Here is a 25,038-nt window from a genome sequence, read left to right as displayed (position 1 = left end):
GTGCTCGTAAACCTGCAGTGCTAATTTCTTACAAGCCCACATAATCCATTTAGTATGTCACTTTATCATTGTGTGTAACGTCCTAATGCACAGGTTCCCAAACTTGGCCCTCAGGACCACACACAGTGCATGTTTTTCACGTAACCCAGTAGAAGCACAGGTGTATGAATTACTCACAGACATATGTTAAATGGTTCACAGGTGGAGCTAATTATGTCACTTGTGATTCTGTGAGGAGACCTGCAAAACATGCACTGTGTGGGTTCCTGAGGGCCGAGTTTGAGAACCTGTGTTCCCAAAAAACACTCCTCAACATATAATATGTTAGCCTTGAGGAATACATGTGTCCCTATGTGTGATGCACCATCATATTTAAGACACACAAACTTACTGTAATCAGGAATAATTTATTTCCTAATGTTTGATGCTGTATGTGTATGTAAATACACAGTTTGCCACACATACATTATTATACACATTTTTTGTTTTTTGTTGTAAAAGTACATATTTGTTTGTTTCAGCATCATGTGTAAAAACATTCTTACTAATTTTAACACACACAAACATGGCCCAACAATACTGACATTGATTTTGACAATGTTTTTATAAAAAAACAAAGGCAACATATTACAAGTTTTTTACGCAACTCAATTGTGTTCTTCTTGTAATGTTGTATAGAGAAGAAAGCTAAAATATGTATCAATAACATTGTAATTTGGATTGTCTGCAGGAAAAGAGAATGATTGGAATCTAGAAAGAGTAATGATTAGAAAAAAATCAAGTGGTCAGTTTACTTCCTGCTAACATGTATGTGTGGCTCCATCAACATTTCCCTCCTCCAATACCAAAAAAAAAATGGTAAAGACTAAGTGTGCGTACAAATGTTTTGTTTTTGTTTGTAGCACTTATAATTAATGATGTTGAAAAAAGTGTCAAGGAGCTACTAAGTGTTATATATTTTTCACCAAAAATACACTTACTAACTGTTTTGAGTTACTTATCCCAAATGTCTAACTTGTATTTTTTTCACGTTTTTTTAGGTGGCTGCTTGTCCTGCCCTTTGCCTTTAGCACTGTCATGTTGTCATGCTCTGGTGGAGCGTCTTGGTGGTGATGAGACTGGCGTGATATTTGGAGTAGTCGTACCAGAACTGCTGCTTGTTTGCTGTTGGTGCATGCATCTGAGTGTTTCATTCAGGTTAGTGAGGGTGGAATTGAGTTCACGTGTAGCAGCAATTTGATTGTCTACTATTCGGAATAAACTTTCATTAATCTTTTGATTGTTTTGAAAAATGCTCATATAACTTTGCTGTTGTCTGTGCTGTTCTTCCATTATGCGCTGTAAGTTGCCCATGACCTGTGTAATGTCTGTACGCATGAGTTCCATGGTATTGCCTATTCTGGTTGTTTGTTCATTTTGTCTACTCAGATTTCTTGATATTCTTCTGAGGTGAGATGGTAGGCTTGCAAACATTTGTGTCTGCTTACGCAGGCAATCTTCATTAGTGGCCTGCTGTCTAGCCCAAATGGTCCAAAACACCTGATCAGGGCCTTGTGTTCCTGGTGTTGTTGGGCTGTGTTGTGGTGGTGGTGTGCTTTGCTGTGGTGGTGTACTCACAGGTGCTGGGGGGCTCATTCCTTGCATTAATGGCTGCATTTCTAAGATGTTTGTCTCCTCCATGTCTCTGTGTTGCTGTTGTTGCGGAGGGATGCTGTTCCCAGGACTAGAAGCTGAAATGTTAAACAAATCTCCGTTAGCTATCCGTATGTTTGAGAAATGTAAACAAATCACTACACATGGAACACATGTGATTCACTGTTGCTTTCAACTATTCTGCCTAGCAACATCATCACTCCTAGCTTAAATACATACATATGCCTGTTTGTGGCAAATGTGTCTGGTTACTTAATTGTGAAAGCAAACACTTTAGTTTTATGGTAGCTCACACATACTCCACCATAAAAACACAATGGAATACATAATGTCTTACCTTATAGCTTTGTTCAAACAAACATAGTAATGTTTTTATATGTATTTTGCAATGTTACCTCAAACACACATGTGAAATGTTGAAAAACAACCTTACTTTTTTCAATAAAACCAACATGCTTTTTTGTTGCAGCATCTTACACACAATGTCATACTGTATGGCTCAAGTGGACATACATATCTTTACTGGATGTGGACAAGGACATTTAGCTTTGATTACATTTCAGCTTTTACTTACTGCGGTAAGTATTTACGTTTTTGATGTGTTTTGACTTAATGCGGTTATGAAATATTTTGATTACGTACTGAGTTTTTACACATTTTTTCAGTTTGATACTCACAATCAAGATGAGGGGAGTGTGGATGACGTCTTGGAGGTGTGTCCAAAATTTGGAGTGGGGGGACAGAACATACGGACGATAATCTTCGTGGCGGGGTAGCCTGCTGTGTTTGGGTCGGGACATACGACCTTGCTTTCTTTTCGGCCACAGGTTTTTTGTGGTGATGTCTTTCAGAAGTGCCACTTCTGCTGCTCCAAACTTCTTTTGATGGACCTTTTAATGAAAGTGCAATTTTGTTATGGCCATTCCTTTACAAGCATACCCTATACTACAATGGACACTTTACCTGCTTCCGCAGCGTCATCATCATCAGATGTGATAGGAGTTACTGGCCGACGAGTAGTACTGCTTTTTTCTATCACTGTATAAAATAAAAAAAAATAAAAAAAATAATCATGCTATTGTGTATACATCCACCCATTATGCTTATAAACATTTATTCTTGAAGAAATGCTTGGTTTTTATTTATAAAAAATATAAAGACCGGAAATACAAAAATAAAAAGCAAAAAACTAAAAACATTGACCAAAACACATATGCACTATGGCAACATCAACACAGGAAAACATGTACTGGACACTGACATAGGCCACAAATTAAAGGAAAAAAAATAAAAAAATAAACACACACATCTTCATTTTGTATTGAAAGGAAAAATATTACAGATGCAATATATAAATTGCTCTGTGATGTGGCACTCCAAAGACACATTACCACTATATGAGCCAAAACAAAATGTAGCAAATTTTCTCAAAAATTACACTGCAGTGTGGTGTCACGGTACAAATACAAGCAAAAAAATAAGAATTTACTTACCGATAATTCTATTTCTCGTAGTCCGTAGTGGATGCTGGGGACTCCGTCAGGACCATGGGGAATAGCGGCTCCGCAGGAGACAGGGCACAAAAGTAAAAGCTTTAGGATCAGGTGGTGTGCACTGGCTCCTCCCCCTATGACCCTCCTCCAAGCCTCAGTTAGGATACTGTGCCCGGACGAGCGTACACAATAAGGAAGGATTTTGAATCCCGGGTAAGACTCATACCAGCCACACCAATCACACTGTACAACCTGTGATCTGAACCCAGTTAACAGCATGATAACAGCGGAGCCTCTGAAAAGATGGCTCACAACAATAATAACCCGATTTTTGTAACAATAACTATGTACAAGTATTGCAGACAATCCGCACTTGGGATGGGCGCTCAGCATCCACTACGGACTACGAGAAATAGAATTATCGGTAAGTAAATTCTTATTTTCTCTGACGTCCTAAGTGGATGCTGTGGACTCCGTCAGGACCATGGGGATTATACCAAAGCTCCCAAATGGGCGGGAGAGTGCGGATGACTCTGCAGCACCGAATGAGAGAACTCTAGGTCCTCCTCAGTCAGGGTGTGCCCCTGACCAAGTATCAGCTCGGCAAAGTTGTAAAGCCGAGACCCCTCGGGCAGCCGCCCAAGATGAGCCCACCTTCCTTGTGGAATGGGCATTTACATATTTTGGCTGTGGCAGGCCTGCCACAGAATGTGCAAGCTGAATTGTACTACACATCCAACTAGCAATCGTCTGCTTAGAAGCAAGAGCACCCAGTTTGTTGGGTGCATACAGGATAACAGCAAGTCAGTTTTCCTGACTCCAGCCGTCCTGGAAACTATATTTTCAGGGCCCTGACAACATCTAGCAACTTGGAGTCCTCCAAGTCCCTAGTAGCCGCAGGTACCACAATAAGCTGGTTCGGGTGAAACACTGACACCACCTTAGGGAGAAACTGGGGATGAGTCCGCAGCTCTGCCCTGTCCGAATGGACAATCAGATATGGGCTTTTTTGAGACAAACGCCGCCAATTCTGACACTCGCCTGGCCGAGGCCAGGGCCAACAGCATGGTCACTTTCCATGTGAGATATTTCAAATCCACAGATTTGAGCGGTTTAAACCAATGTGATTTTAGGAATCCCAGAACTACGTTGAGATCCCACAGTGCCACTGGAGGCACAAAAGGGGGTTGTATATGCAGTACTCCCTTGACAAACTTCTGGACTTCAGGAACTGAAGCCAATTCTTTCTGGAAGAAAATCGACAGGGCCGAAATTTGAACCTTAATTGACCCCAATTTGAGGCCCATAGACACTCCTGTTTGCAGGAAATGCAGGAAACGACCGAGTTGAAATTTCTTCATGGGGCCTTCCTGGCCTCACACCACGCAACATATTTTCGCCACATGTGGTGATAATGTTGTGCGGTCACCTCCTTCCTGGCTTTGACCAGGGTAGGAATGACCTCTTCCGGAATGCCTTTTTCCCTTAGGATCCGGCGTTCAACCGCCATGCCGTCAAACGCAGCCGCGGTAAGTCTTGGAACAGACATGGTACTTGCTGAAGCAAGTCCCTTCTTAGCGGCAGAGGCCATGAGTCCTCTGTGAGCATCTCTTGAAGTTCCGGGTACCAAGTCCTTCTTGGCCAATCCGGAGCCACGAGTATAGTTCTTACTCCTCTACGTCTTATAATTCTCAATACCTTGGGTATGAGAAGCAGAGGAGGGAAGACATACACCGACTGGTACACCCACGGTGTTACCAGAACGTCCACAGCTATTGCCTGAGGGTCTTTTGACCTGGCGCAATACTTGTCCAGTTTTTTGTTCAGGCGGGACGCCATCATGTCCACCTTTGGTCTTTTCCAACGGTTCACAATCATGTGGAAGACTTCCCGATGAAGTCCCCACTCTCCCGGGTGGAGGTTGTGCCTGCTGAGGAAGTCTGCTTCCCAGTTGTCCACTCCCGGAATGAACACTGCTGACAGTGCTATCACATGATTTTCCGCCCAGCGAAAAATCCTTGCAGTTTCTGCCATTGCCCTCCTGCTTCTTGTGCCGCCCTGTCTGTTTACGTGGGCGACTGCCGTGATGTTGTCCCACTGGATCAATACCGGCTGACCTTGAAGCAGAGGTCTTGCTAAGCTTAGAGCATTGTAAATTGCCCTTAGCTCCAGTATATTTATGTGGAGAAAAATCTCCAGACTTGATCACACTCCCTGGAAATTTTTTCCCTGTGTGACTGCTCCCCAGCCTCTCAGGCTGGCCTCCGTGGTCACCAGCATCCAATCCTGAATGCCGAATCTGCGGCCCTCTAGAAGATGAGCACTCTGTAACCACCACAGGAGAGACACCCTTGTCCTTGGAGATAGGGTTATCCGCTGATGCATCTGAAAATGCGATCCGGACCATTTGTCCAGCAGATCCCACTGAAAAGTTCTTGCGTGAAATCTGCCGAATGGAATCGCTTCGTAATAAGCCACCATTTTTCCCAGGACTCTTGTGCAATGATGCACTGACACTTTTCCTGGTTTTAGGAGGTTCCTGACTAGCTCGGATAACTCCCTGGCTTTCTCCTCCGGGAGAAACACCTTTTTCTGGACTGTGTCCAGAACCATCCCTAGGAACAGCAGACGTGTCGTCGGAAACGGCTGCGATTTTTGGATATTTAGAATCCACCCGTGCTGTCGTAGAACTACTTGAGATAGTGCTACTCCGACTTCCAACTGTTCTCTGGACCTTGCCCTTATCAGGAGATCGTCCAAGTAAGGGATAATTAAGACGCCTTTTCTTTGAAGAAGAATCATCATTTCGGCCATTACTTTGGTAAAGACCCGGGGTGCCGTGGACAATCCAAACGGCAGCGTCTGAAACTGATAGTGACAGTTCCGTACCACGAACCTGAGGTACCCTTGGTGAGAAGGGCAATTTGGGACATGGAGGTAAGCATCCTTGATGTCCAGGGACACCATATAGTCCCCTTCTTCCTGGTTCGCTATCACTGCTCTGAGTGACTCCATCTTGATTTGAACCTTTGTATGTAAGTGTTCAAAGATTTCCCATTTAGAATAGGTCTCACCGAGCCGTCTGGCTTCAGTACCACAATATAGTGTGGAATAATACCCCTTTCCTTGTTGTAGGAGGGGTACTTTGATTATCACCTGCTGGGAATACAGCTTGTGAATTGTTTCCAATACTGCCTCCCTGTCGGAGGAAGACGTTGGTAAAGCAGACATCAGGAGCCTGCGAGGGGGAGACGTCTCGAATTTCCAGTCTGTACCCCTGGGATACTACTTGTAGGATCCAGGGGTCCACTTGCGAGTGAGCCCACTACGCGCTGAAACTCTTGAGACGACCCCCCACCGCACTTGAGTCCGCTTGTACGGCCCCAGCGTCATGCTGAGGACTTGGCAGAAGCTGTGGAGGGCTTCTGTTCCTGGGAATGGGCTGCCTGCTGCAGTCTTCTTCCCTTTCCTCTATCCCTGGGCAGATATGACTGGCCTTTTGCCCGCTTGCCCTTATGGGGACGAAAGGACTGAGGCTGAAAAGACGGTGTCTTTTTCTGCTGAGATGTGATTTGGGGTAAAAAAGGTGGATTTTCCAGCTGTTGCCGAGGCCACCAGGTCCGATGGACCGACCCCAAATAACTCCTCCCCTTTATACGGCAATACTTCCATGTGCCGTTTGGAATCTGCATCACCTGACCACTGTCGTGTCCATAAACATCTTCTGGCAGATATGGACATCGCACTTACTCTTGATGCCAGAGTGCAAATATCCCTCTGTGCATCTCGCATATATAGAAATGCATCCTTTAAATGCTCTATAGTCAATAAAATACTGTCCCTGTCAAGGGTATCAATATTTTCAGTCAGGGAATCCGACCAAGCCACCCCAGCGCTGCACATCCAGGCTGAGGCGATCGCTGGTCGCAGTATAACACCAGTATGTGTGTATATACCTTTTTAGGATATTTTCCAGCCTCTCAGCTGGCTCCTTGAGGGCGGCCCTATCTGGAGACGGTACCGCCACTTGTTTTGATAAGCGTGTGAGCGCCTTATCCACCCTAAAGGGTGTTTCCCAACGCGCCCTAACTTCTGGCGGGAAAGGGTATACCGCCAATAATTTTCTATCGGGGGAAACCCACGCATCATCACACACTTCATTTAATTTATCTGATTCAGGAAAAACTACAGGTAGTTTTTTCACACCCCACATAATACCCTTCTTGTGGTACTTGTAGTATCAGAAATATGTAACACCTCCTTCATTGCCCTTAACATGTAACGTGTGGCCCTAAAGGAAAATACGTTTGTTTCTTCACCGTCGACACTGGAGTCAGTGTCCGTGTCTGTGTCTGTGTCGACCGACTGAGGTAAATGAGCGTTTTACAGCCCCTGACGGTGTTTGAGACGCCTGGACAGGTACTAATTTGTTTGCCGGCCGTCTCATGTCGTCAACCGACCTTGCAGCGTGTTGACATTATCACGTAATTCCTTAAATAAGCCATCCATTCCGGTGTCGACTCCCTAGAGAGTGACATCACCATTTCAGGCAATTGCTCCGCCTCCTCACCAACATCGTCCTCATACATGTCGACACACACGTACCGACACACAGCACACACACAGGGAATGCTCTGATAGAGGACAGGACCCCACTAGCCCTTTGGGGAGACAGAGGGAGAGTTTGCCAGCACACACCAAAAACGCTATAATTATACAGGGACAACCTTTATATAAGTGTTTTTTCCTTATAGCATTTTAATATATATATACATATCGCCAAATAAGTGCCCCCCTCTCTGTTTTAACCCTGTTTCTGTAGTGCAGTGCAGGGGAGAGCCTGGGAGCCTTCCCACCAGCATTTCTGTGAGGGAAAATGGCGCTGTGTGCTGAGGAGAATAGGCCCCGCCCCCTTTTCGGCGGGCTTCTTCTCCCGTTTTTCTGAGACCTGGCAGGGGTTAAATACATCCATATAGCCCCCAGGGGCTATATGTGATGTATTTTTAGCCAGAATAAGGTACTATCATTGCTGCCCAGGGCGCCCCCCCCCCCAGCGCCCTGCACCCTCAGTGACCGCTGCTATGAAGTGTGCTGACAACAATGGCGCACAGCTGCAGTGCTGTGCGCTACCTTATGAAGACTGAAGAGTCTTCTGCCGCCGTTTCTGGACCTTCACTTTTCGGCATCTGCAAGGGGGGTCGGCGGCGCGGCTCCGGGACGAACCCCAGGGTGAGACCTGTGTTCCGACTCCCTCTGGAGCTAATGGTGTCCAGTAGCCTAAGAAGCCAATCCATCCTGCACGCAGGTGAGTTCACTTCTCTCCCCTAAGTCCCTCGTAGCAGTGAGCCTGTTGCCAGCAGGACTCACTGAAAATAAAAAACCTAACAAACTTTTACTCTAAGCAGCTCTTTAGGAGAGCCACCTAGATTGCACCCTTCTCGGCCGGGCACAAAAATCTAACTGAGGCTTGGAGGAGGGTCATAGGGGGAGGAGCCAGTGCACACCACCTGATCCTAAAGCTTTTACTTTTGTGCCCTGTCTCCTGCGGAGCCGCTATTCCCCATGGTCCTGACGGAGTCCCCAGCATCCACTTAGGACGTCAGAGAAAATAAAAATAAATTTTGTTAATTTAATTAAAAAATTAACATTATCTAATAATGACACTACACATGTAAATGGATTCCAAACCACTTTCCAGTACTCCAGCCTCTAACATGACAACCACTGTTTATAAAACATTGCACATGGATCACTTAAATATAAAACATAGTCACAATTTTAATTGAAAAATCGGCCAAAAGGAAAACATTATTGCAAGACAAGTCAGAGACACACCAAGTCCAAACTACACATGCAAAATATCTGTCCGAAAAACACATGACATACAATAAAGTAAGATGTTACATTGGCTATTGTATAAAACATTAACCAAAACAATGTATTTGCTGACACACACTTGAAGATGGGAGTAATATGCAACGTCACATGACACACATTTATATTAAAAAAACAAACCATAGAATGTAAATGCAAATACACATGCTCACCATTCTTCCTGGGCCTATCTGAATCCCGGACATGGGTTGCAGAGACAACTTCTGGAGGGATTACACTCCGCATGGGCTCCTCATACTCCAGATAACTTGCAATATAGGGCTGCCCACCACCGGTTTTCCGAGCCGACTTGGCCTCCTTGGCCATTTTGGACTTGACACGTCGCTTTATGTCATAGTACCGTTTGCGGCACGTGTCCTCCGTCCGCTTGACCACCCCCTCACTATTGACAGCAGCAACAACTTTTGCCCACAACACCGTCTTCCTCCGTGTTGGCACCTTGGCGGACTCAGGGCCAAAAAGTTGCCTCTGATACTTCATCAGCTCACGCACCAATGCCACATTTTCAGCAAAACTAAACTTTACATTCCGCCCAGTCTTAGTAGTGGTGCGTGGCTGCGGAGCACTCTGACTGTCGCTATCACTTGAGGCTGCTGCAGCAACCTCACCCACCTCCTCCACCTCACTAACCTCACTAACACTCACCTCCTCCACCTGACCAACCTCCTCCCCCTGACTCACACCCTCCACCTCTGAGTCACACATAATTGTGTGTCTAAACAGTTAACACAGGAAAAAAAAAGACAGACAAACACACTCCTCCACTACCACTACACAACTCACACACACACACACACACACACACACACACACACACACACACACACACACACACACACACACACTGACAAGGGACTATAAAGAAAAATTACTTGGACTAAAAATGAGACAAAACCACAAAATACAAGACAACAAGAATGACAAGACGACTTTCAAACACAATACCACACTCAGAAATCGCAACCAACACTCCTCACCAAACCACAAATTCACCTACCTCCACAGCACAACCTCCCTCCTTATTAGAAAAACGTTTTCGAACCAGCGCTCCAACACAGCAGTGCTGCAAACTCCGCTGAAGTGGTCACCCCCACTTCCAAAGAAACTTTTAAGCAGTATACAAAATGCAGATATGCGCACCCTGGGATATTACAGGATAATTGTTTGTTCTGTGAAGAACGTTGAATGTTCAGATGTTAGAATCCTTCCCTTTGAATCAGAACAGAGTTCCTCCTTTTTCCCTCAAAAAAACAGAAGTAGGGAATGTATAGTGAAGTACAGTTTTATTAGGAGTGTAAATAGCATAAACAAATAAAGGTAATTCCACCAATTTTTAGTGGGGCAAATATGCGTACCAGAATGTGTGGGGTCCGCAACAAAGGTTACCCTATAGCGCTTGTGAGGTGTTAAACAGATACCTCCCGGGATCTCAGTACTGTTCCTCCTCTGGCCGTGGTTTTCCTGGGTACTCCCCTCTTACTGGATCAGTCGCAGTCTGTCCAATGCGTTTCAGCTCTCAGGGAGCCTTTCTCAAGGTGTGTGGTGGAATGAAAACTAGGAGAATTTATGCCCAGTATTGTGGTGTGATTGGCTCAGACTGGACATTCCATAAATTAACATTCCTTCCATAAATTATTACGAACTAATTATTCTGGTGCATTTGCTTAAGATATTAATTGGCCCCTTGTATAATAAAAACTTTAATTAAAAGATTTACATGCTTAAAACCGGCTAAAAACGCAGAGATTCGGTGTGCGTTCCAATTCGTGGAACGCACACCCTACTTCCGGTTCCGGCCGCCGTCCCCCATTGTACACTCTTGGCGCTAAGCAGACTACCGCTACGCATGCGTTCCATGTGCTGGAACGCATGGTATTTCCGTTTCCGCCTAGGACTCTAATGGAAGGAATGTAAACTTCCGGTTACGGCCATATTCCGCTGTGGAACGCAATAATTCATATGCGTTCCAGGGCTTTAAAATACCAGAATATCTCCATACAATACGAAAGATGCAGTAATGGGAAGGATGAAGTTAGACAGTAGTATTTGCGCATCAAATTAGTAATAAAAGGTGTTCTTCCTGTATCCTAGGGAAATACCTTTTTAAATACATTTTAAAATATGTATAATTATAAAATACAGTTTTTAAAATATAGGATGAAAAAACATGCAATAATGGGAAGGATGAAGTTGGACAGCAGTATATACACATCCAATTAATAAGTGTTCTTCCTGCATCTTATAGAAATACCTTTTTAAATATATTTAAAATATGTATATTTATAAAATCTCCATCAAAAAATACATTTTTAAAAATAATGAAAAAACAGTACATTATGATATTGCAGAGATAAATGATAATAGATAAATAATTAATTAATGAATAATCAATTAATATGCAATTAAATTCTCATAAGAACCATTTTAGTTCAAAGTCCAGATTCAGACCCTTAGGTGCTAGAGTCCCCATATTGTAAATCCACCGCATTTCTGTTTGTGCGAGACTCTCTTCCAGATTTCCATTTCTCCAATGATTCTGCACCATTTTGATGCCTATTACTTTCTCTAAGGCATTACAGTTTTTATTATGGGCTGACTTAAAGTGATTTGAGACTGAATGGTTCTCGAAGCCCTTTCTTATGTTCCGGGTGTGTTCTGCCCATCGTTCCTTCAAGGGTCTACTAGTCCGGCCGATATACTGCAGTTTGCAGCTGCACTCCATCAGATAAATGCAATTTTTGGTGTTACACGTAATGAATTCAGAGATGTTGTATGTGTTCCCAGTGACATTGGACCTAAATTCCTCCGTCTTACTAGATTGATTGGTGTGGCTCCTACACATTACGCACAAGCCGCATCTATGAAACCCTATTGTTTTTATTCGGCTAGATTTTTTAGGTGCAACCGCACTTTTTACTAGCTTCTGTTTTAAATTGGGTGCTCTTCTGTATACGAATTTAGGGTTCTGCGGTAAAATTTTCTCTAAAATCGGATCTCTGATTAAAAGATGCCAGTGTTTTTTCACAATTAATTCCATTTCTTTATGTTGGCTATTAAAAGATGTTATAAAAGGTAAAGTGCATGTGTCTTCCTGGAGTTTTATTTTTGGTTTTAAAAGATCTTGTCTATTCATTTCTTGTATTTCTTTAATGTATTCATCAACTCTATTCTCTTCATATCCTTTGGAAACAATTTTTTTCTTCATATCAGCAGATTGGTTTTTGAAGACTGTAATATCAGTGCAGTTTCTTCTTAGTCTTCTAATTTAGCCTTTTGGTACGTTTTTTAACCAGTTAGAGTGATGGTTACTTGAAACTGAAATATAAGAATTACTGTCTGTTGGTTTGAAGTAAGATTTTGTTTTTAAAAAATTATTTTCAATATAAAAAGTGAGGTCCAAAAAGTTTACTTCCTTTTTACTAATATTGAACACCAAAGAAATATTAAAATCATTTCTGTTAAGAGATTCACAAAAGGAATTGAGGGCTTCTTCATCACCTTCCCAAATAAAAATAATGTCATCGATAAAGCGATACCATAATTTAATGTTGGATAAAAAGGGGTTATTTTCTGTCCATATGTGATGATTTTCCCAGTGGCTCATGAAGAGATTAGCATATGCTGGGGCGAAGCGGGTGCCCATAGCAGTCCCCATTTTCTGTAAATAAAATTTTCCATTATGCCAGAAGAAATTATTGTTTAAAATAAACTGAATACTCTCCACTATGAAGGGAATCTTGTTAGTTTCGAAGTTACTGTTTTGTAGATGATGTTTCACAGCATTAATTCCTTTTTCGTGGTCAATAATTGTGTATAGACTACTTACGTCTGCAGTAGCCATGATATAATTAGGTTCCCATTTGAAGCTTTCTACTTTTTGTAAGATATCCATGGTGTCTTTGATATATGATCTTACTTTTAACACTTCGGGCTGGAGATGGTGGTCAATAAAATGGGAAAGATTGGATGTAACGGAATTTGTTCCTGCTACTATAGGTCTTCTGGGGGGATCAGATAAACTTTTATGAATCTTCGGCAGTACATAAAAGACCGGTAGAGTGGGGTTTTTGATGTTAATATACTGCTCCTCTTTCTCCTTAATGATCCCTTTATTTTTGTATTTATTAAGGAGTATTTTTAATTCTCGTTCTATTCTTTCATTAGGATTTCCTCTTAAAACCATATATGTAGATTTATCTTCTATCTGTCTGCTTATTTCTTCCTCATATTTTTTGGCATCCATAATCACTATTCCCCCCCTTTATTTGAGGGTTTGATAACAATTTCCTTGTTATCTTGTAGTGCTTTAATTGCTTCCCTTTCTTTCTTCGTGGTATTAGGTTCTTTCTTCCAATGTGGGTGGAGATTGTCAAGGTCAGTAGTTACTGCTTTATTAAAGCTTTCCACGAAACATCCTCTTGAAAACGTGGGGTTGAAAGTTGATTTTGGTTTGAAGGGGTTTCTCTCTGATGTTGTTTCTCCTGGTTGACTTAAAAAGTATTTTTTAAGCGAAACCTTTCTAACAAATTTTTGGATGTCCAGATAGGTTTCAAATTTATTGAGTTTGTTGTCAGGAGCGAACTTGAGACCTTTTTCTAGTATTCTTGTTTCATCCACTGTCAATTCATGGTTACTTAAGTTGAATATTTTGGTCTTCCCCAATTCTAGTTCGTTATTTTCCTTGTCGTCTGAACTTATAGGTTTATTTTGTCGTCCTTTACCCCTTTTGCCCCTTTTCTTTCGTTCTCTTCTGAACACTAATATCTTCTGTTTCTCTTCCAATTCTGCCCTAAAAAAGCTTCATTGTTGAATGCTCTGAACCTGTTGCTATTATCTCTGGTTTGTGGTTCGTAATTTCTTCGGTTAATATGCCATTCATCCTTCACAAAATAATCCCTATCATAGTTTTGTCTTTCCCCTCTCTGGTTGTTCTCCATCCTTCTCCAATTTTGGGTTCTCCTACCCGTAAATTCCCTTCGTCTAGGGTTTCTACTATCAGGGTATGGTGAAAACCTCCTCATTTCTCTTCCTCTTGCTTCATGTTCCTCCTCTAGACGGGGTGAAGTTCTTATCATGTTTTTCCTTTCATGATTCCTCCTTTCGTTCCTCTTTTCTCTTGGTCTCTGTATTGGGCTGATATCACAGTGGCAGGGGGTTTCCTCTCTCTCCTCCTCTAATGTAGCGCTTCTTCTATCGTCTCCTTCATCTTTTTCTGTTTCTCTTTCCTTTTTATCCCTTATGTATTTCCTCTTTTTTTCTCATTATTAATTCTTTTTCTCTCTTAATTATTCTACTTTCCATTTTGTTTTCCTTCTCCACATAGTCCTCTAGATCTCTGAATGTACTTAATTCCGTAGAAAAACTTTCAATTTGTTTTTCTATTAGGTTTAGATCTTTTTTCATTTCTTGTATTATAAGTTCCATAAGTGATATGGAACCGTTCTCTGTGACATTCTTCCATTTGTCATAAAAATCCTTACTTTCGTTTTCTGACGACGGTCTTTTTTTGTGCTGGGGTACAGGGATCAAAGAAGATTACTTTTGGATTCAGTATTTGAGACCAAAAGTGGAGACAGGGACAGAACAGAGGTAGTAGTGGATACGAATGAAATGGATATCATCATGAGGAAACTGGAGTATGTACTAATCAGAGAGAGTAAAATATGGTGGGAGACCATAACTCTAGAAAAATACATTGCAGAAAAACTCATCCCAAGAGGGTTGAAAATAGAAAAAAGACCGTCGTCAGAAAACGAAAGTAAGGATTTTTATGACAAATGGAAGAATGTCACAGAGAACTGTTCCATATCACTTATGGAACTTATAATACAAGAAAGGAAAAAAGATCTAAACCTAATAGAAAAACAAATTGAAAGTTTTTCTACGGAATTAAGTACATTCAGAGATCTAGAGGACTATGTGGAGAAGGAAAACAAAATGGAAAGTAGAATAATTAAGAGAGAAAAAGAATTAATAATGAGAAAAAAGAGGAAATACATAAGGGATAAAAAGGAAAGAGAAACAGAAAAAGATGAAGGAGACGATAGAAGAAGCGCTACATTAGAGGAGGAGAGAGAGGAAACCCCCTGCCACTGTGATATCAGCCCAATACAGAGACCAAGAGAAAAGAGGAACGAAAGGAGGAATTATGAAAGGAAAAACATGATAAGAACTTCACCCCGTCTAGAGGAGGAACATGAAGCAAGAGGAAGAGAAATGAGGAGGTTTTCACCATACCCTGATAGTAGAAACCCTAGACGAAGGGAATTTACAGGTAGGAGAACCCAAAATTGGAGAAGGATGGAGAACAACCAGAGAGGAGAAAGACAAAACTATGATAGGGGTTATTTTGTGAAGGATGAATGGCATATTAACCGAAGAAATTACGAACCACAAACCAGAGATAATAGCAACAGGTTCAGAGCATTTAACAATGAAGCTTTTTTAGGGCAGAATTGGAAGAGAAACAGAAGATATTAGTGTTCAGAAGAGAACGAAAGAAAAGGGGCAAAAGGGGTAAAGGAAGACAAAATAAACCTATAAGTTCAGACGACAAGGAAAATAACGAACTAGAATTGGGGAAGACCAAAATATTCAACTTAAGTAACCATGAATTGACAGTGGATGAAACAAGAATACTAGAAAAAGGTCTCAAGTTCTCTCCTGACAACAAACTCAATAAATTTGAAACCTATCTGGACATCCAAAAATTTGTTAGAAAGGTTTCGCTTAAAAAATACTTTTTAAGTCAAGCAGGAGAAACAACATCAGAGAGAAACCCCTTTAAACCAAAATCAACTTTCAACCCCACGTTTTCAAGAGGATGCTTCGTGGAAAGCTTTAATAAAGCAGTAACTACTGACCTTGACAATCTCCACCCACATTGGAAGAAAGAACCTAATACCACGAAGAAAGAAAGGGAAGCAATTAAAGCACTACAAGATAACAAGGAAATTGTTATCAAACCCTCAGATAAAGGGGGGGGGGGAATAGTGATTATGGATGCCAAAAAATATGAGGAAGAAATAAGCAGACAGATAGAAGATAAATCTACATATATGGTTTTAAGAGGAAATCCTAATGAAAGAATAGAACGAGAATTAAAAATACTCCTTAATAAATACAAAAATGAAGGGATCATTAAGGAGAAAGAGGAGCAGTATATTAACATCAAAAACCCCACTCTACCGGTCTTTTATGTACTGCCGAAGATTCATAAAAGTTTATCTGATCCCCCCGGAAGACCTTTAGTAGCAGGAACAAATTCCGTTACATCCAATCTTTCCCATTTTATTGACCACCATCTCCAGCCCGAAGTGTTAAAAGTAAGATCATATATCAAAGACACCATGGATATCTTACAAAAAGTAGAAAGCTTCAAATGGGAACCTAATTATATCATGGCTACTGTAGACGTAAGTAGTCTATACACAATTATTGACCACGAAAAAGGAATTAATGCTGTGAAACATCATCTACAAAACAGTAACTTCGAAACTAACAAGATTCCCTTCATAGTGGAGAGTATTCGGTTTATTTTAAACAATAATTTCTTCTGGCATAATGGAAAATTTTATTTACAGAAAATGGGGACTGCTATGGGCACCCGCTTCGCCCCAGCATATGCTAATCTCTTCATGAGCCACTGGGAAAATCATCACATATGGACAGAAAATAACCCCTTTTTATCCAACATTAAATTATGGTATCGCTTTATCGATGACATTATTTTTATTTGGGAAGGTGATGAAGAAGCCCTCAATTCCTTTTGTGAATCTCTTAACAGAAATGATTTTAATATTTCTTTGGTGTTCAATATTAGTAAAAAGGAAGTAAACTTTTTGGACCTCACTTTTTATATTGAAAATAATTTTTTAAAAACAAAATCTTACTTCAAACCAACAGACAGTAATTCTTATATTCCAGTTTCAAGTAACCATCACTCTAACTGGTTAAAAAACGTACCAAAAGGCCAAATTAGAAGACTAAGAAGAAACTGCACTGACATTACAGTCTTCAAAAACCAATCTGCTGATATGAAGAAAAAATTTGTTTCCAAAGGATATGAAGAGAATAGAGTTGATGAATACATTAAAGAAATGCAAGAAATTAATAGACAAGATCTTTTAAAACCAAAAATAAAACTCCAGGAAGACACATGCACTTTACCTTTTATAACATCTTTTAATAGCCAACATAAAGAAATGGAATTAATTGTGAAAAAACACTGGCATCTTTTAATCAGAGATCCGATTTTAGAGAAAATTTTACCGCAGAACCCTAAATTCGTATACAGAAGAGCACCCAATTTAAAATAGAAGCTAGTAAAAAGTGCGGTTGCACCTAAAAAATCTAGCCGAATAAAAACAATAGGGTTTCATAGATGCGGCTTGTGCGTAATGTGTAGGAGCCACACCAATCAATCTAGTAAGACGGAGGAATTTAGGTCCAATGTCACTGGGAACACATACAACATCTCTGAATTCATTACGTGTAACACAAAAAATTGCATTTATCTGATGGAGTGCAGCTGCAAACTGCAGTATATCGGCCGGACTAGTAGACCCTTGAAGGAACGATGGGCAGAACACACCCGGAACATAAGAAAGGGCTTCGAGAACCATTCAGTCTCAAATCACTAAGTCAGCCCATAATAAAAACTGTAATGCCTTAGAGAAAGTAATAGGCATCAAAATGGTGCAGAATCATTGGAGAAATGGAAATCTGGAAGAGAGTCTCGCACAAACAGAAATGCGGTGGATTTACAATATGGGGACTCTAGCACCTAAGGGTCTGAATCTGGACTTTGAACTAAAATGGTTCTTATGAGAATTTAATTGCATATTAATTGATTATTAATTAATTAATTATTTATCTATTATCATTTATCTCTGCGATATCATAATGTACTGTTTTTTCATTATTTTTAAAAATGTATTTTTTGATGGAGATTTTAAAAATATACATATTTTAAATATATTTAAAAAGGTATTTCTATAAGATGCAGGAAGAACACTTCTTATTATTAATTGGATGTGTATATACTGCTGTCCAACTTCATCCTTCCGATTATTGCATGTTTTTTCATCCTATATTTTAAAAACTGTATTTTATAATTATACATATTTTAAAATGTATTTAAAAAGGTATTTCCCTAGGATACAGGAAGAACACCTTTTATTACTAATTTGATGCGCAAATACTACTGTCTAACTTCATCCTTCCCATTACTGCATCTTTCGTATTGTATGGAGATATTCTGGTATTTTAAAGCCCTGGAACGCATATGAATTACTGCGTTCCACAGCGGAATATGGCCGTAACCGGAAGTTTACATTCCTTCCATTAGAGTCCTAGGCGGAAACAGAAATACCATGCGTTCCAGCACATGGAGCGCATGCGTAGCGGTAGTCTGCTTAGCGCCGGGAGTGTACAATGGGGGACGGCGGCCGGAACCGGAAGTAGGGTGTGCATTCCACGAGTTGGAACGCACGCCAAATCTCTGCGTTTTTAGCCGGTTTTAAGCATGTAAATCTTTTAATTTAAGTTTTTATTATACAAGGGGCCAATTAATATCTTAAGCAAATGCACCAGAATAATTAGTTCGTAATAATTTATGGAAGGAATGTTAATTTATGGAATGTCCAGTCTGAGCCAATCACACCACAATACTGGGCATAAATTCTCCCAGTTTTCATTCCACCACACACCTTGAGAAAGGCTCCCTGAGAGCTGAAACGCGTTGGTGCTGTGGGACAGACTGCGACTGATCCAGTAAGAGAGGAGTACCCAGGAATACCATGGCCAGAGGAGGAACAGTACTGAGATCCCGGGAGGTATCTGTTTAACACCTCACAAGCGCTATAGGGTAACCTTTGTTGGGGACCCCACACATTCTGGTACGCATATTTGCCCCACTAAAAATTGGTGGAATTATTACCATTATTTGTTTATGCTATTTACACTCCTAATAAAACTGTACTTCACTATACATTCCCTACTTCTGTTTTATTGAGGGAAAAAGGAGGAACTCTGTTCTGATTCAAAGGGAAGGATTCTAACATCTGAACATTCAACGTTCTTCACAGAACAAACAATTATCCTGTAATATCCCAGTGTGCGCATATCTGCATTTTGTATACAACCTCCCTCCTCCTCACCACTAACTAAACCCACGAGGTGCAGACGGTTTGGGGCGTATTTATATGGTTGCGCACAGACATTCCTACCATCTGAAACACAACCAATCACGAACGGGGATGAAAATCGGAACAAAGTGAAAATGCGGCCGCAAGGAAAAAAAAACCCTGCCGCGTTTAACTTAGGAAAAAAACAAGCAAATACAACAAAAACACGTATTCAAACGACAATGACGGCCGTAAATGTGCCAAAAAAAAACGACTGGCATCGACATCGGAAAACACGACAACCATAAAGTCGACGGCTTCGTAACTTTGCGTATATGGATTCAAAAAGTTGCATTAAAATGCTCCCGATACAAAACGAGTTTAAACACTACACAAACCGACTCAAACACGAATATTAGTAAATATTGCCCCTGGTGTGAAGATGGCCCCAGTGTGAATTTGGCCACTTCACCTGGAGTGAAGACGGCCCCTGCACCCACAGTGATTGAAGACTGCCCCAGCAAGCAGCACCCAGCATAATACAGCGTGGGAGGCAGCTGAGATGACGATGTCTGGTGTGGATGCATTTAAAGGGATTTCAGTTAAGTGTAAGTGAGTAACGGGTTAGCGGGTGGGGGTTTAGTGCAGCAGGGGTGAGCGGGTAACTCGTGCTGTGGAAGGTTGGGGTGCTGCTATTAATACAGTGTGAGGGCTGGGGTTGTCGCGGCTGCTAACAGTTTAAGAATAAGTGTGTCTGGCTGGCAGGAAAAAGGGGGTGCAGCACTGGGACAAAAAGCAAGTAGTGTGGGAGGAAGACGGGCCAGCTGCTGTTACTTCTACTGAAAAAACAAGGCAAACAGTGTGGCAGGTGGCATGGAGGTGGAGATGGGCCGGCTGTATCTACTATTATTAAAAACTGCTATCTACCCTTACTCCTTTCCATATCCCCAGCAAAGTTTGCTCCTAACACCCTGCTTGCTCCCAGTACTGCCCCAGCTGCCATCTACCTTTACCCTCTCCTTGCCCCCAGCACTCCCTGCCCTTAACCCCCTCCTTGCTCCCAGCACTGCCTGCCTCTAACCACTGCCTGCCTCTCCATGCCCCCTAGTACTGCCCAAGCTGCTATACACCCTTGCTAACTTCCCATGTCTAGTACTGTCTGCCCTTCCTTGCATGCCCCAGCACTGTCCCAACAGCTGTCTCCACTTACCCCCTCCCTACCCCCAGCAATGCCTGCCCTTAGTCTCCTCTACCCCCAGCTATACTGCAACTTCTCCCTACCCCTACCCCGCACCCTATTCCAACTCTACCGCAACATATCCCCAACACTGCCCAAGCTGCCACCTGACCCCAGCAATGTCTAAAATGTTATCTGCCCTCAACCCCCATAATGTGTGATGGGACCCAGAAAGGGCAGAGTAGGACCCCAATTTTTAAAGTATGGGATCCTAGGGACCCACCAGTTTTTTTTTACTCCGTGTGATCAGTGCCTTTCTCTCAACTATATACCATCAACCCTCTGTTTCTCATATCTGTCCTTGTATAAGTAAAAGAGTCCATAGCATTCAGTATACATATTTTTCAAGTATCAGTGTGTACCAGGAAAATATCACTCCCCTACCAGTATAGAACTTGTGTCTAGCCTGAGAATTAACAGTAATTAATAAACATTAATTATCTGTCCTGGTCCCCTGCTGTGATTCATTTTTGATCATTGCCATGAAAAGTTTGGAGTCAAGGTGGCCTCACAGTAGTCAGCAATGCAGTTTGCTTGATGTTCCCCTCACATGTTGTGTCATGGCGAAGGCCCACCTGGAAAAATATAGAGCTGTGATAATATGTTCCTTGTATACACTGGTACTAAGAAAATAGTTTATACATGCATTTACTGTATCTATCTATCTGAAACCAGCAAAAAAGACCACCAAAATGCCCTACTGGTGATAAGCAATGCATAACACCTGTGTATAATGGTTCTCTGATCAATAAAGCTGTCCAACAAAATCAATAATATTACATTTCAGGCAATCTCACTCAGCCCACTTATTTATAATACTCATTATTAAATTAATGTGTACCTTATTGGCAGACCACCCGTACCAACAGCCAGAGGCACCAATTATCTGCACATATATTGGGCATCGGCTGTGCCGCAGAGCCAATGGGATATGTCTTTGAACCACATCGGTCACAGACATATCATTTGTATGCACCAGCCGACTTACTCGCGATATATCCGCTGTTCCATCAAACGGATAATTTATTGCCAAGTGTGTACCCAGCATTAGGAAAGCCTTACTTCTATCTTGTCCATTAAACACTGCTAGAACAGGAAGGTTCTCTCTTGCCAGCCCATGCAACTGTGACCCCTAGAGCCAAACACACACACCTGCTGAGACTGCTCCTCGTCCCAGGGAAAACTGGGACTCAAAGGAGACATTGGGAGACGAGGAGGGGCAGGAGGGTAGAAGGTGAGATGGACCCAGATCAGAGACAAGGAGATAGAGGGATAGAAAAGCCAGGAAGATGGGTGGGGTGAGGAATATCAGAGAATAGACAGAGGTGGGGTGGAAAGCCCTTGCAATGCAGGGCATGATAACTAGCAAAAGATGGGTCCACAATATAAAATACTAGTGTCTATCTATATACAATCTTATCTTTCTCCGGTAGGGCCCACAGGTTATCCACAGGATAACATTGGGATATGATGAAGCGACAGCGGATTTTCACCAATCGGTCAAAGCTTTTCAGCCTCCCAGCATGCAATGGGCCTGTCCATATATCCCCGCCTCCTGGCTCAGACAAATCAGTTTTTGTTTGGTGCGGCAGGAGCTGGACTATGGTCAATGGGCTGCTGGTTTTTAGCAGCCATAAGCTTTCTCATTTTATTTTTATATTCTTACTATTTATTTTTTTGAGTGATCTTTCTAAACAGCGTTTTAAATGTACCTTAGAAAGACCACTCAGCCCGATACATCCTCTCCCGAGACTCACACCTGGCATCATTCTCCCAGGGTACCACTAAAGGTGGTGATCCCCCTTAGTTCCTTCCACTGTACTCTGTATACGGCATACCTCCCAACATGACCCTCTCCGAGAGAATGGGAGGTATGTACTGTGGCTCTCACACTGTGGTCTCCATCTCTCACTGAAGCTGCTGGCTCTCCTGTGGCACTACAGATATGGTCTCTCCCTCTCTTCATAGCAACACCCACACGCTGCTCTTCTCTCCATATTGCCAGGGACCGCGGAAAACACTTTCGCCTGTCCCGGTCCCCGGACTGCGTTTCTCATGGACACTAGCCTGTGCCCTCCATCTCAGTCCAGGCCACTGCTCATCTGCCCCTCTCCTTTGATTGTCTTTTTCCACTAGTTCAAAAAACACGGGTAAATGCATGGGGGCGCATGCATTTTTGCTAGTGGAAACTGCTCCCTCTGCAAAAACCCGGAAATTGCTAGACATTACTAGGCTGTGGCTAGAGCATGGAGAGAAGGTAAGGCATCGGTTCCGCTTAGAGGGGGAACACGGACACAGAAGCGTTTTGGGAGGAGACTACCAAACAGTCGCTGACGCGGCTGCCACCTAGAGTGCACCAGCGCTAGGCCTTAGGGATCATAGGCTCCAGGGGTAGTATGAGGCCGTGATCCCTAGGGTTGATGTCAGCAGTGGGGAGTCAGATGCTCCCCTGGTCGCTCCTCCCCCCCGGTTCATGACCAGTTTCCTCCGAGTTTTCGGAGACGCTATGTATCTAAAAGGACCCAGTCGCAGCATAGGCGGCTGTGTGGCTGGTGCGTCAGTGTTCACTTGGGCATCTGTGTTCACTGAAGGTTCACGGGCGAGTGTGTACTATATGTCACGGTTCGGGTAACTGGTCATCATTTCTTACCAGTCAAGTGTCTTCTGTGGCTAACTCTGCATTCCAGGGTTGGGTCCCAGCTGTGTTGCTGGTGTATATATTCTGCATCGCTTCACTGTTGGCCCGCAGCGCTGTTACAGTGCCTTTCTCACTATACTTGTCAGGTCCCAGAATGGCGTTCTCATCCCGCCGCGACCGCCAGAGCCGTGCCTGTGCTTTCAATGTGCAGAGAGCTGGGTGTGACGTCTGTCAAAGTCGAAAAATATTGCAGTACACACATCAAGTACAAACTACACACAGATGGCCTCCGTGCGAGTACTTATTCTGCCGTGCGTGCACATATTCGCAACTTGCGTATGGTCGCTCCCGCGGTCCTGCGTATTAGCGTTATGAGTATTTACGGTAGTGTTTGTAGTCGCAGGGAAAAGCCATAAAAACACATTAAATATTTAATCCAAATAGTGCACAATGTACACATAGTCTCCCTGCATCACGCCAGCAAGTTACAACAGTTTAAATGGTATCAGAACAAAGGGATTCACCTTTACAGGATAGGAGGGGACAGAACAAGGTTATAAGGTGGTGTTTGGTATCCAGCTGTAGGGTATTTTAAGGGCAATATTCCGGTGTTGGTTTGCAGAAGATCGCACACTCCTGCGAATAGTTATGCGCAGGAGCAGAATATAAATATAAACTGTATTTACTGTACAATTGTTATGCGGCGGGAATCCAGAGGAGACCACCTACAAGTGCATCTGGAACAGACATCTCCTACCTATTCAAACCAACCTATGACCTCTCCTGTACTGTAAATGACCATCCCTGTGTCCAGTGGACAAAGAGATTACAGTATCCATTGTTAGGTTTTGGAAGATTGTATAAAAGAACCAGCTGCATGCCTGGTCACACACAGGCTCTTAAGGTCATCTACCCTGATGACTGAGGACCAGACTGGGAAGCACAGGTGAAACTAAACAAGTATGTACCATTGACTGCAGCCATTATTCTATTGTATTCTATTGTTTATATTGTTACCCCCTGCAAGTAAAGAACTGTTGGTGGGTTAGACCCCAACCTAGTTATGAATTACAATTGGTGTCGTGTTCCATTTCCTTGCTAAGGTTTAAAGTGTATTTACAGCCACTCGGGCTGCTGCATTGTGCTAACAGTGTATAGGCCTGTGTACGCAAACTGTGTAGTCCCTACGCCCTTTCGGCGTACATACGCAGAGTGCGTACACTGTGCGACCTTGTGTACATAAGGTTTGTAAATAATATAAAGGTGAAGGGTTAATTACTGCGGCCGCAGTGGCTCAATAGTAAAGTGTATCAAGTGTGTTTAAGGCATATGCTTTTTAGACCTGTAAGTAAACCAGCGTTTACAATTGGGGGCATCATCCGGTTTTCACATGCTCACAGCCTAACAGGTCATAGCAGACTTAATCTATCAGCAAAGGGCGGAAAGTTATCCTACGTAACCTTTTCCTGGTCGATGGATGGGCTGAAAACCCTATTTGTGTGCTGTTAGATTGCGTCTGCTCTGTCTGGTCTGCAGAGATGCTGATAGAACCCGTAAAACAGAAAAAAAAGCTATTTAAAAATCTGTGAATTTTTTGTTGGCGCCAAAAGCGTACACAAAGGGCACCTATACTTTGCATACCCTCTCACATTGTTGCAGCAAGATTCAGATTGCTAGAGTAATTTAGATCTGTGTGAAATCGGATACATTTGTTGCTATATAGTTAAAATTGAAATAACAGTGTTTAAGGAAGTAAATCTAAAGCACAACACGCAGGTCTGGCCTTGTCGTTAAAGGTTACACAGAACAAGCGGTTTTGCTTGTGAGCAATTATAGTTAGTATTGCTCACATTTATAGAGTTGTGTGATTTGTTTTATTGCGGACGGACGGTTTTGTACACGTGTCTCGGACAAAGTACAGGACTGCGCACGCAGCATAAAAGACACGCACGGTCACGTGTTTACGCAAAGTGCGTAAGAGTGCGGATGATAAGT

The 25,038-nt window shown here is 42.3% G+C and overlaps 1 protein-coding gene across 3 annotated transcripts in view; it reads right to left on the bottom strand.

Annotated features, from left to right (window-relative positions):
- Positions 1-309: 309 nt before the first annotated feature.
- Positions 310-25,038, bottom strand: part of LOC134943637 (uncharacterized) — a 235,073-nt gene continuing 210,344 nt past the window's right edge. For all 3 annotated transcript variants that reach the window (XM_063932373.1, XM_063932372.1, XM_063932371.1), the window contains 3 exons: positions 2,617-2,691; positions 2,331-2,543; positions 310-1,730 (listed from right to left, as the gene is read on the bottom strand). In XM_063932373.1, coding sequence (XP_063788443.1) covers positions 1,084-1,730; positions 2,331-2,543; positions 2,617-2,691 — 935 coding nt within the window. In that variant the 3' untranslated portion in view covers positions 310-1,083. The remainder of the gene's footprint in view (positions 1,731-2,330; positions 2,544-2,616; positions 2,692-25,038) is intronic.

The sequence above is a fragment of the Pseudophryne corroboree genome, chromosome 7 (assembly GCF_028390025.1).
Source record: "Pseudophryne corroboree isolate aPseCor3 chromosome 7, aPseCor3.hap2, whole genome shotgun sequence".
NCBI lineage: Eukaryota > Metazoa > Chordata > Amphibia > Anura > Myobatrachidae > Pseudophryne > Pseudophryne corroboree.
Note: the sequence above shows the minus strand (reverse complement) of the source record. Positions and strands in the feature narration are given on the sequence as shown.